This window comes from Dreissena polymorpha, chromosome 4, assembly GCF_020536995.1.
Source record: "Dreissena polymorpha isolate Duluth1 chromosome 4, UMN_Dpol_1.0, whole genome shotgun sequence".
NCBI lineage: Eukaryota > Metazoa > Mollusca > Bivalvia > Myida > Dreissenidae > Dreissena > Dreissena polymorpha.
In genome coordinates, this window is record NC_068358.1 from 106914904 (window position 1) to 106929081 (window position 14178).

General features: G+C 44.4%; 1 protein-coding gene across 2 annotated transcripts in view; it reads right to left on the reverse strand.

Annotated features, from left to right (window-relative positions):
- The window catches only part of LOC127877334 (centlein-like), a 113307-nt gene that overhangs the window by 31251 nt on the left and 67878 nt on the right, over positions 1–14178 (reverse strand). For both annotated transcript variants that reach the window (XM_052423071.1, XM_052423070.1), the window contains 7 exons: positions 13472–13572; positions 12053–12227; positions 11447–11533; positions 9652–9793; positions 9049–9110; positions 2634–2754; positions 1966–2047 (listed from right to left, as the gene is read on the reverse strand). In XM_052423071.1, coding sequence (XP_052279031.1) covers positions 1966–2047; positions 2634–2754; positions 9049–9110; positions 9652–9793; positions 11447–11533; positions 12053–12227; positions 13472–13572 — 770 coding nt within the window. The remainder of the gene's footprint in view (positions 1–1965; positions 2048–2633; positions 2755–9048; positions 9111–9651; positions 9794–11446; positions 11534–12052; positions 12228–13471; positions 13573–14178) is intronic.

Genomic DNA, 14178 nt, shown 5'->3' on the forward strand with positions numbered 1-14178 from the left:
TCCAAAGGCTCATTTGGAACGACACTTTCCATCTTAACTGGATTTTTGCTTCAAAGAGACTACCTTCGAACAAACAAGCAAAAAATGTTGTCCCTGATTAACCTGTGCCGATAACTCTTTACACCCTTGCATTAGGATCTCTTTTCCCAAAATGTGGCTAATATTGACTTGTTTGTGATTAATACTGATGAGATGCATTTTCACTTGTGAAGTTAAACATACATTGAAATACACGTTTAATACTGTATAACACCATATAATACGTTAACTTGATAATGGTTGATATCACAATTATTAACAACACTCTCATAAAACTGTCTCAATACTGAGATCAAAAGGGTTAATTTCCTTGATGAGTTCAACACTGAACCTATGAAACTTCTGATTCATCATTGATGAGAAGACAATTCTACCAGCCATTTCCTCCAAGGTCAATCATGAAGCATTGCCTCATTGAGGGTAAGGCGGATGAAAACAGGGATAATGAGGGTGTTATGTATTAGTGCAAATTAAATTTTCGTAAAGAAACATACATTTAATACCATCAGAAATCCTACTTCCATAAATGAATGCCATAACAATCAGCATGATAAAGTGAACTGTATTTTCACACTATTTAATACAGCCGACATGTGCAGTATAGTGATGTCATTTTGATAGTTATTGTGACGGCATTGTCTAATTTTTCTTCAATATACAGTGGTTTTCTTTTTTCTTTCTCAAAAGTAAGAAGAAAATTTAGAAAAGTGATACGTTGTAATCAGATAAATGTTGATTGAAAATAGGCTTCTATGCAACATCATGAAAAAGTGAAGCACTCAACATTGTCATGCAGGTGCTCTTAGCCTTGCTAAATTAAACAAGGGCTGTTTGTAAAACATGCATGCCCCCCATATGGGCTCTCCGTTGTAGTGACAGCCATTGTGTGAATATGTTTTTTGTCACTGTGACCTTTACCTTTGACCTAGTGACCTGAAAATCAATAGGGGTCATCTGCCAGTCATGATCAATGTACCTATGAAGTTTCATGATCCTAGCCATAAGCTTTCTTGAGTAATCATCCGGAAACCATTTTAATATTTCAGGTCACCGTGACCTTGACCTTTGACCTTGTGACCTGAAAATCAATAGGGTCAATAGCGAATCATGATCAATCTACCTATCAAGTTTCATGATCCTAGGAATAAGCGTTCTTGAGTTATCATCCGGAAACATTTTACTATTTCGGGTCACTGTGACCTTGACCTTTGACCTAGTGACCCGAAAATCAATAGGGGTCATCTGTGAGTCATGATCAATCTACATATCAAGTTTCATGATACTAGGCCTAAGCGTTCTTGAGTTATCATCCGGAAACCATTTTACTATTTCGGGACACTGTGACCTTGACCTTTGACCTCAAAATCAATAGGGGTCATCTGCGAGTCATGATCAATGTACCTATGAAGTTTCATAATCCTAGGCCCAAGCGTTCTTGAGCTATCATCCGGAAACCACCTGGTGACGGACCGACAGACATGTGCAAAGCAATATACCCCCTCTTCTGCGAAGGGAGGGCATAAATATTGAACCTTGATTTGTCACTGAAATAATATTTATCTTCATCCAAGACTTTCATTTAAACTACCACGTTTTTATTGCAACATACCATTTAAGAGTAAATTATAAATACATTAAAAGAGTTCTTAAATGCCAGTAGTTGTTCAATTTCAATATCAGAATTTTAAGAAAAAGTGCAAAATGTGTCTTTGTTCAAATTATATAATATATTACAAGTAATACAAAGTTACAAAGCCATGGTAAAACAGAATAACATGGAAATTTAAACAAATATTAAATACGTTCCTTAATGTGAGCTAAATATAAAACTATTAGATGATCAACAGCATCATGAAACAAGATACACAAGAACAGGTAACTCCTGCAGTGAATATACATTATTTAGTACGCAATTGTCTCCCTTACTTCTCTGTGCCCTGGCCTCAGTATGTCTAGCAGGGGAGACCACTCTGCTGCTGGGCTTGCGCTGTGGCTTCATGGGTACACTCTAGATAGAAAATGATTCAAATCAAATCATCAAATATGTTTTGATGGTGTATTTGTTTAATTCAAAGTTATGAACAGTTTTGTGAAATTGTTAACTCATGCTTTACTTTTATTAACAGAAAGTGTTTAATTATTATATTAAGACCTTAACAAATTAAGGCCGGCCAGTTTTGGCCTATATTATAAGATACCTTAATTGATGACTTGAATCTGGTGCAACACTTCAACTGATTACCTCAATATGCCAATCATATCATAACACATAATAACCAGATAGCCTTCTTGACAGTTTATATGAGCCTGGTTCATGGAAGACTGGGCTTCATGCAGATTCATCCCAGATTAGCCTGTGCAGTCTGCAGTGGCTAATCTGGAACAACACTTTCTGCATAAACTTGATTTAAGTTTCAAAGAGACCTCCTTTAAACGAAAAACACCATAACAGCGAGAAGTGTTGTCCCTGATTAGCCTGTGCAAACTTCACAGGCTAATCTGGGACAACACTTGACGCACATGCATTAAGCCCACTTTTTCCAGAACATAGATCATATTGTAATGATCAATCTACTCCACAGTGGGCCCCCTACCCTGCGTTGCCTGTCAGTGTGTGGCTCCACGCTGGTGTCAGTGGTGCTGCTGTCTGCAGGCTGACCTCTCGACCTCCGTACGATCCTGTCACCTAGGGTGTCTGTGCCCGTCTCTGTACCACTGAGGAGACAAACAGACATGGGTCAGTATGGTGGGGTAGGGAAGCCAGCTAATTTATTGCATGCACTGACTTTCAACATCAATTGAGTTGCATTCTGATGAAAGTGGGCTTAATGCATGTGCAAAAAGTATCATCCCACATTAGACTGTGCAGTTCTCACAGGCTAATCTGAGACAACACATTCCGCCTTAACTATATTTTTGCTAAAATATCATACACCAGGAAAGTATCATCCCTGATTAGCCTGTGCAGACTGCACAGGCTAATCTGGAACAAAACTTTACACACATGCATTTAACCCCCTTTTCACAGAGCTTGACTCATATATATTCATGAAATTCTTGTCAGTGTAGTACCCTCCCTATTAAATATTACCCTGAGACCTTTACATGTCTCAATATGAAGTTGTGATAATCATATAAGAGACATTTTAAGTTGATAAGGTGGCAGGATAATAACAGTGCACCCACAAAACATCATATCAAAAAAGGAACAAGAGCCATGTTAACATGGCCATCCCCGCAAAAATGTGTTTGCTTGTATGAGAACATTTGTTTTAGAGAGTATTTACTATGAAATTAAATAAAGGGAAATAATAAAAAAAAACTACAGCTGATAGAGTTATTGTTCATGTTCACTGCACTTCTCCTAGTTGCCATCTGTTTATATTTCTAGTTTCAAGTAAATCCCTTCATTAGATTTAGAGTTATGCTCCGGACAAAAAAATTACTTTGAAATTATATAAAGGTAGATCATTCAAAAACTAAGGAAGATAGAGTTATGGTTCTTGGTCACTGCACTTCTCCTAGTTGGCATCTGTTTATATTTTAAGTTTAAAGTAAATCCATTGAATAGATTTGGAGCTATACTCTGGACAAAGTTTAGGACGGAAGGACGGACAGACAGACAGACAGACGGAGACTTTAACTATATTGTTTCTGAAATTTTGGCCGGGATAATAATGCACCCAGATCTTCATGTTGTTTTTGAATATTAACAAAGTTCTAAATTGAACAGTTTTTTGTGTAATGACAGACAAAGGTATTAGAAGAAACAAGCATACTACTTGTTCTTCAATTTTTATTTTTTTTTGGGGTGGAGGGGGTCGAGGGGTGTGTGTGAAATAACCCCCAACTCCAGTGTCACCTACCCATATCCAGTAAGCGCAATGGTTGGAACATGCCCTTCTCAGCAATGCATCCCAGGTTCCATGAGTTCCAGGATGCATGTGAGTTTGGATTCCCAAAAGGACCTCATAAACTTCTAAATAGACAGACAAATGCCACCTACCCCTCCATGTCTGACTCTCCACCTGACACCTACCCCTCCATGTCTGACTCTCCACCTGCCACCTACCCCTACATGTCTGACTCTCCACCCGCCATCTACCCCTCTATGTCTGACTCTCCACCTGCCATCTACCCCTCCATGTCTGTCTCTCCACCTGACACCTACCCCTCCATGTCTGACTCTCCACCTGCCATCTACCCCTCCATGTCTGACTCTCCACCTGACACCTACCCCTCCATGTCTGACTCTCCACCTGCCACCTACCCTTCCATGTCTGACTCTCCACCTGCCACCTACCCCTCCATGTCTGACTCTCTGCCTGCCACCTATCCCTCTATGTCTGACTCTCCACCTGACACCTACCCCTCCATGTCTGACTCTCCACCTGACACCTATCCCTCCATGTCTGACTCTCCACCTGCCACCTATCCCTCCATGTCTGACTCTCCACCTGACACCTACCCCTCCATGTCTGACTCTCCACCTGACACCTACCCCTCCATGGCTGACTCGCCACCCGCCACCTACCCCTCCATGTCTGACTCTCCACCTGCCACCTACCCCTCCATGTCTGACTCTCCACCTGCCACCTATCCCTCCATGTCTGACTCTACACGTGACACCTACCCCTCCATGTCTGACTCTCCACCTGACACCTACCCCTCCATGTCTGACTCTCCACCTGACACCTATCCCTCCATGTCTGACTCTCCACCTGCCACCTATCCCTCCATGTCTGACTCTCCACCTGACACCTACCCCTCCATGTCTGACTCTCCACCTGACACCTACCCCTCCATGGCTGACTCGCCACCCGCCACCTACCCCTCCATGTCTGACTCTCCACCTGCCACCTACCCCTCCATGTCTGACTCTCCACCTGCCACCTATCCCTCCATGTCTGACTCTACACGTGACACCTACCCCTCCATGTCTGACTCTCCACCTGACACCTACCCCTCGTTGTCTGAATCTCCACCTGCCACCTACCCCTTCATGTCTGACTCTCCACCTGACACCTACCCCTCTATGTCTGACTCTCCACCTGACACCTACCCCTCCATGTCTGACTCTCCACCTGCCACCTACCCCTCCATGTCTGACTCTCCACCTGACACCTACCCCACCATGTCTGACTCTCCACCTGACACCTACCCCTCCATGGCTGACTCTCCACCTGCCACCTACCCCTCCATGGCTGACTCTCCACCTGACACCGTACCCCTCCATGGCTGACTCCACCTGACACCTACCCCTCCATGTCTGACTCTCCACCTGCCACCTACCCTTCCATGTCTGACTCTCCACCTGCCACCTACCCCTCCATGTCTGACTCTCTGCCTGCCACCTATCCCTCCATGTCTGACTCTCCACCTGACATATACCCCTCCATGTCTGACTCTCCACCTGACACCTACCCCTCCATGTCTGACTCTCCACCTGCCACCTACCCCTCCATGTCTGACTCTCCACCTGACACCTACCCCTCCATGTCTGACTCTCCACCTGACACCTACCCCTCCATGTCTGACTCTCCACCTGCCACCTACCCCTCCATGTCTGACTCTCCACCTGACACCTACCCCTCCATGGCTGACTCACCACCCGACACCTACCCCTCCATGTCTGACTCCACCTGACACCTACCCCTCCATGTCTGACTCTCCACCTGACACCTACCCCTCCATGTCTGACTCCACCTGACACCTACCCCTCCATGTCTGACTCTCCACCTGACACCTACCCCTCCATGTCTGACTCCACCTGACACCTACCCCTCCATGTCTGACTCCACCCGCCATCTACCCCTCCATGTCTGACTCTCCACCTGACACCTACCCCTTCATGTCTGACTCTCCACCTGACACCTACCCCTTCATGTCTGACTCTCCACCTGACACCTACCCCTCCATGTCTGACTCTCCACCTGACACCTACCCCTCCATGTCTGACTCCACCTGACACCTACCCCTCCATGTCTGACTCTCCACCTGACACCTACCCCTCCATGTCTGACTCTCCACCTGACACCTACCCCTCCATGGCTGACTCTCCACCTGACACCTACCCCTCCATGTCTGACTCTCCACCTGACACCTACCCCTCCATGGCTGACTCGCCAACCGCCACCTACCCCTCCATGTCTGACTCTCCACCTGCCACCTACCCCTCCATGTCTGACTCTCCACCTGCCACCTATCCCTCCATGTCTGACTCTACACGTGACACCTACCCCTCCATGTCTGACTCTCCACCGGACACCTACCCCTCCATGTCTGACTCTCCACCTGCCACCTTACCCCTTCATGTCTGACTATCCACCTGACACCTACCCCTCTATGTCTGACTCTCCACCTGACATCTACCCCTCCATGTCTGACTCTCCACCTGCCACCTACCCCCCCATGTCTGACTCTCCACCTGACACCTACCCCTTCATGTCTGACTCTCCACCTGACACCTACCCCTCCATGGCTGACTCTCCACCTGCCACCTACCCCTCCATGGCTGACTCTCCACCTGACACCTACCCCTCCATGGCTGACTCCACCTGACACCTACCCCTCCATGTCTGACTCTCCACCTGCCACCTACCCTTCCATGTCTGACTCTCCACCTGCCACCTACCCCTCCATGTCTGACTCTCTGCCTGCCACCTATCCCTCCATGTCTGACTCTCCACCTGACATCTACCCCTCCATGTCTGACTCTCCACCTGACACCTACCCCTCCATGTCTGACTCTCCACCTGCCACCTACCCCTCCATGTCTGACTCTCCACCTGACACCTACCCCTCCATGTCTGACTCTCCACCTGACACCTACCCCTCCATGTCTGACTCTCCACCTGCCACCTACCCCTCCATGTCTGACTCTCCACCTGACACCTACCCCTCCATGTCTGACTCTCCACCTGACACCTACCCCTCCATGTCTGACTCTCCAGCTGACACCTACCCCTCCATGTCTGACTCTCCACCTGACACCTACTCCTCCATGTCTGACTCCACCTGACACCTACCCCTCCATGTCTGACTCTCCACCTGACACCTACCCCTCCATGTCTGACTCCACCTGACACCTACCCCTCCATGTCTGACTCTCCACCTGACACCTACTCCTCCATGTCTGACTCCACCTGACACCTACCCCTCCATGTCTGACTCCACCCGCCATCTACCCCTCCATGTCTGACTCTCCACCTGACACCTACCCCTTCATGTCTGACTCTCCACCTGACACCAACCCCTTCATGTCTGACTCTCCACCTGACACCTACCCCTCCATGTCTGACTCTCCACCTGACACCTACCCCTCCATGTCTGACTCCACCTGACACCTACCCCTCCATGTCTGACTCTCCACCTGACACCTACCCCTCCATGTCTGACTCTCCACCTGACACCTACCCCTCCATGGCTGACTCTCCACCTGACACCTACCCCTCCATGTCTGACTCCACCTGACACCTACCCCTCCATGTCTGACTCTCCACCTGACACCTACCCCTCCATGTCTGACTCCACCTGACACCTACCCCTCCATGTCTGACTCTCCACCCGCCATCTACCCCTCCATGTCTGACTCTCCACCTGACACCTACCCCTCCATGTCTGACTCCACCCGCCATCTACCCCTCCATGTCTGACTCTCCACCTGACACCTACCCCTTCATGTCTGACTCTCCACCTGACACCTACCCCTTCATGTCTGACTCTCCACCTGACACCTACCCCTCCATGTCTGACTCTCCACCTGACACCTACCCCTCCATGTCTGACTCCACCTGACACCTACCCCTCCATGTCTGACTCTCCACCTGACACCTACCCCTCCATGTCGGACTCTCCACCTGACACCTACCCCTCCATGGCTGACTCTCCACCTGACACCTACCCCTCCATGTCTGACTCTCCACCTGACACCTACCCCTCCATGGCTGACTCTCCACCTGACACCTACCCCTCCATGTCTGACTCTCCACCTGCCACCTACCCCTCCATGTCTGACTCTCCACCTGACACCTACCCCTCCATGTCTGACTCTCCACCTTACACCTACCCCTCCATGTCTGACTCTCCACCTGCCACCTACCCCTCCATGTCTGACTCTCCACCTGTACCCCTCCATGCCTGACTCTCCACCTGACACCTACCCCTCCATGTCTGACTCTCCACCTGACACCTACCCCTCCATGTCTGACTCCACCTGACACCTACCCCTCCATGTCTGACTCTCCACCCGCCATCTACCCCTCCATGTCTGACTCTCCACCTGACACCTACCCCTCCATGTCTGACTCCACCCGCCATCTACCCCTCCATGTCTGACTCTCCACCTGACACCTACCCCTTCATGTCTGACTCTCCACCTGACACCTACCCCTTCATGTCTGACTCTCCACCTGACACCTACCCCTCCATGTCTGACTCTCCACCTGACACCTACCCCTCCATGTCTGACTCCACCTGACACCTACCCCTCCATGTCTGACTCTCCACCTGACACCTACCCCTCCATGTCGGACTCTCCACCTGACACCTACCCCTCCATGGCTGACTCTCCACCTGACACCTACCCCTCCATGTCTGACTCTCCACCTGACACCTACCCCTCCATGGCTGACTCTCCACCTGACACCTACCCCTCCATGTCTGACTCTCCACCTGCCACCTACCCCTCCATGTCTGACTCTCCACCTGACACCTACCCCTCCATGTCTGACTCTCCACCTTACACCTACCCCTCCATGTCTGACTCTCCACCTGCCACCTACCCCTCCATGTCTGACTCTCCACCTGTACCCCTCCATGCCTGACTCTCCACCTGCCACCTACCCCTCCATGTCTGACTCTCCACCTGTCACCTACCCCTCCATGTCTGACTCTCCACCTGCCACCTACCCCTCCATGTCTGACTCTCCACCTGTCACCTACCCCTCCATGTCTGACTCTCCACCTGACACCTACCCCTCCATGTCTGACTCTCCACCTGACACCTACCCCTCCATGTCTGACTCTCCACCGGACAGCTCCTCCCATCCCTCCTCCACCAGCTCATCAAACTGAAACGGAATGTACAGACAGTACCCTGGTAAGTGGGTGTGTGTGTGGGGGTGGGTGGGTGTGTGTGTCCTTTAGTTGAGTCCCAAGTGGTACACATATAACTACATGGCCAATTAAAAGTTTATAACAATTTCTATTTTTATTTAAAACTTCAGACAATTGTCTTATTTACAGACAATCATAGTATCTTAAAATTCCAATGACAATATAAATGTTTATATTCTAAGTTTAAATGGCTTTAGGGAAGTTGCCCAATTACTTTTTTGTCTTTTTTGCATGAAAGTGTTTACAGACTTAATATTACAAATGATAACTTTGCATAAATCTTAAATTTGCTGAATGTTTATTTGCATATGCACAACAATTTTAAAGGATAAAGGAGATACATATTGATCACACAAAGTCCATTTTTTAAATTCCATAGGCGAAATAACTGTAAACAACACTCATTGAAGCATGAAGAGAGTTCAGAAGTACTCTCATCATTTGTATACAAGGGATGGTCATAAAAAAAAGTATGTTATCTACAATAAGCCACACCTTTGAAGCGTTGACGTTGAGATTAGCACGTGATTTCCTCTTCCTAGACTTCCCATGATGCTTCACAAGCACAGTCTTCACAGTGGGCGATACAGGTTTCTGTGCTGTCAGGGACTTCTCCTCTTCTAGCTCACGCTTTAACCTATTGGAATGCAAGCAGGAAATGTTTTAAGTGAAAATGGCAATGTGCAAACAGCATAAAACCAGAACAGCCTGCGAGTAACTCAGTCTGTTCAGGTTTTATGCTGTTTGCTGCTCATCAATATCTAAGGGTTGGAAATGAAGCCTTTAAAACTTGAATCTAGTAAGAAAGGTCTTAAATTCAATTTAACTTTCTAAGTGACTACAAATGTGTCAAAATATGTATCTAAGTGGCAAAGGGTTAAATATGATTTAGCTCTTGGAAAGTGGTATTTTAGTAAGTTTTTCATTATAAGATAAGCAACATTCTTTTTGTACATCAGAACAAACATGCTAACAATTGTACCCAAAATTGTTGAAAGTAATGTTTCTTCTATAATTCATCACTAAAAGCTAGAAACAACACTCCAAGTGTTCTTATTGAAAACTTATCAGCAATAACGTTCTATTGATTTGTCACGCTCTTACAGCGTTCAACTGCAGTCACTGATTACTACAATTAAACCTATGTTTGTTGTTAAATGGCATATGAAAAAGCTGACAAGGTTTGTCTTTTATGGCCCAGTAGTACAATTATTCGGGGTTATATACCAACTGAGGTTAATATAAGTGCAAAGAAGGGTACACAATAAGTAATATTTATACAGTTAAATGCCTTTTTATCATTCACAGAAATATACTTTCACTTTCAAAAACTTTTAGAAAAAACACACGTGCAGTTCAAACTTTATTTAAATTCACAAGTTAATTTTTGAGGTGTCGCGCTAAAAAGTCAAATGACCTAGTTACCGGACATGTATGATTTAACTTACAAATAACTTACAAATAATTAAAAGGAAAAAAAATCAAGAACAAAACAAGAGCTGTAACCATAGGATGACTTATGCCCCCTATAAACGCTTGATAGAAGTTATTAGCTTTTTACGAAACCTAAATGCAGATTTCGAAACCTAAACGCGGACCCTAAGTTCAAGGTCAAGGGGTCAAAATTTGTGTGCGTATGGAAAGACCTTTTCCATATGCTTATGCATGCCCAATATGAAATTGCTATCTGAAGCAACATAGAAGTTATGAGCATTTTTCGAAACCTAAACGCAAAGTGTGACAGACAGACAGACGACAGTCCGATCACTTAATTCCCTACTTCGGGGGCATAAAAAACGACCTACTTTGACATAAAAAAAAATCAACATAAAATAATGCATCAGATTCTATCATGAGATTGCAAGGGGCTGTTTGAATCCAACCATATTGGATAGGAAACAAACGTTGTGTGACCCCAATTAGCAGTTTCGATCAGGTCATTTCTGTAGTGCTGAGCAGGGATTTCAATAGTTTTTGAAAACCAGCAGTGAAATGACTGAATTTAACTATTCAGGAGTCAAAATACTAAAATCTAGATATTTTGCTTATGGATATTAGTTGATTGCTCTACAAATATAGCTTAGTATAACTTTTAGTATATCTTGCTTAACTAAAAACAAACTTTTTGTGTAATAAAAAAGTATATTTTATGTAAGTTTCATTCTAACATTTGCATCAAAATGATGCAAAGAAGATAATTTTTAGGAGTAAAAAGTGACATAATTGCGAAATGCTTGCATTAAAAACAAGAATTTGCTTCAATTGAAATCCCTGCTGAGATAAATCGTACCTCTGTATGTCTCTGCGTAGATCAGCTTGGTCCATTCGGTGTTGGGACGCCTCTTGTTTCAGCTCCACTATCTCCTGCTTCAGCAATCTGTAGAACAAACAGTGATGTTAGTGCCAGTAGATGGTAGTAATTTTTATTAATGTACAACAGCAGATTGAATAACAAAAACAAATGTATTATAACAAATCATTGATCACACTGATTTTACGATAACAATATCTCATGTTGTGTTTTTCTCAATCATTGTAAAGTGTTCTCACTGACTTAAATGTATGAGCCTAGTCCTAGGAAAATGGGCTCGAATGCATCTGTGTAAAGTGTCATCCCACATTAGCCTGTGCACAGGTTACTCATCAGCCTGGGCACTGTAGCCTATGCACAGGCAAAACAGGGACAACACTCTGCCTACACAGGAATTTCATTTCAAAGAGATTTCGTTTGAACAAAGAAATTCCATAAATTTCATAAAGGTGGAAAGTGTCATCCCTGATTAGGTTGAAAGGACAGCACAGGCTAATCTAGGACAACACCTTATGCAGATGCATTTAACCCCATTTTCTCAGAGTGAGGCTTTAAAAGACAGCATCATTACAAAGTGGCTCTCACTTTTTCTCCTCTGCGAGTGCGTCCCTATCCCCGTGGGCCTCAGTTAAGTCTCGCTCAAGTTTCTCCAGCATCACATGCTTGTTCTGCACCTCAGACTTGAGCAGCACAACCTCTGACCTCTGGGTAGACACGCCCTCTAGGTCACGCTCCACTCGCTTCTTCTCGTACTGGCGCTCTGCAAATATTACACAGTTTGCACAGGCTGATCAGGAAAGACACTTTCGACCTAAACTGGATTTTCTTCCAGTAAAGTCTTCTTTTTAAATAGAAATGCAACAAAAGTGGAAAGTGGTGTCCCAGATCAGCCTGTGCAGACTAACCTGGCATGAAACTTTACGCACATGCATTAAACCCCCTTTTCACAGAGCACTGAAATACACAGGCATATTTGTTTCACATTGGTTAATTTTTTTAACCCTTTGCATGCTGGGAAATTTGTCATCTGCTAAAATGTCTTCTGCTGAATTTCTAAAATTAGCATTTTCTTCTATTTTTTCAAAGAATACTATCAGAATAGCAAACAGTTTGGATCCTGATGAGACGTCCACTTTTTGTGGCGTCTCATCTGGATCCAAACTGTTTGCAAAGGCCTTTAAAGTTCGGTTCCCGCACTGAAAGGGTTAACCCTTTTTCTGCTCAGATACGCATTTGAACTCGTTTGTAGGCCCTTAAGAAATCTAATTAGATAAAAGACATTTCTTAAAAAGTTCACATTTTAAAGGATTCATTTTGAATCCAGAAATAGTGATTATCAGCAACAGACTGCGAGTTACACGCAGGCTGTTCTGGTTTTATGCTGGTTGCATATAGCCATTTTTACTTTGCATCTGAGTGGGAAAGGGTTAAACGTTTCTTGTTTTTGGGTTTCACTAAAAAAAGTCATGTTCATCTTGTTCATTAACATAAAGATACAAGTAGAGAGACATGGTGAACATTTGGTGAAGATATACAGTTCTAAAGAGGTAGAGTATAGTTGAACAAATGCACTCGGGCGATTGTTACCAGAAAGTCAGCTGAGAGAAAAGTTGGCACATAAGGATAGAATCCTTTGAATTGGGACTATACTCAGTGAAGAAGCATAACATGCCTTCAATAACAAGTTATGTGACATATGAATAATAGCAAGATCAAGTGCCACAAAAGGATATACAAGTAGTGTTTGGGAGAAAATGGGCTTTATGCAAGTGCTTTAAGTATCATCCCACCCTGTGCTGGCAACAATTTCCCCTTTTATGGAATTATTAGTTTAAAGAAAATCTCTTCTAAATGAAAATCCAGTGTAGGCAGAAAGTGTTATCCCTGATAAGCCTGTGCTAAATGCACAGGCTTATCTGGGACGACACTTTCGCACATGCCCAGTTTTCCCAGAATGAAGCTAAGCTATTGTTGTGCAGCATGTAAGACCCGGTGGCGCCCTACCTTCCCGTTCCTGCTCCAGAGCGACACGCAGCTCATGCACAGTGGCTGCATCCTGACTGGCCTGAACTCGCAGGTTGTCTAGCTCCTCCTCCAGGCCCATTCTGATAGAAAACAATCAAAGAGAACTATAAAAGAATCAGTCAGAGAGAAGTGGAAGGAAAAGAAAGAACTGAATGAAACACTCAAAGAGAATTTTTTTTTAACATTCACAGAGAAATTTAAAATAAAATTAAGAGAAAATTGAAAAAAAAACATTTAGATAGAACTTAAAGTTACTGACACTTAGAAAGAAAAGAGAGAAATATTCTGTTAAAATTAAAATACACAGTCGGAGAGAAAAGACTGAATAGATGAAAGCAGCTGTTCGAGGGCATTAACAGGCTGAGGAAATTCAAAAAACATCAGTCACAGAGCATAGAAAGAAACAGTCATATATAATTAAGAACTTTAAGAAACAGTCATAGACAATTGAAAGAAAAAGTAAGATAATTGAAAGAAACATTTATAGAAAATTAAAAGAAACAGTCATACAGAATCATATAAATTTGAAAGAAACAGTCATACAGAATTGAAAGAGTTTATGTAGAATTGATAGAAACATGATGTAAATACATGTACAATGTATACCTACTAGATATTTGTATGTCATGCAGTAAAATACAGTAAACATAGGTTTTTCAAACAAAGATTTTTTTTCAAAATATGGG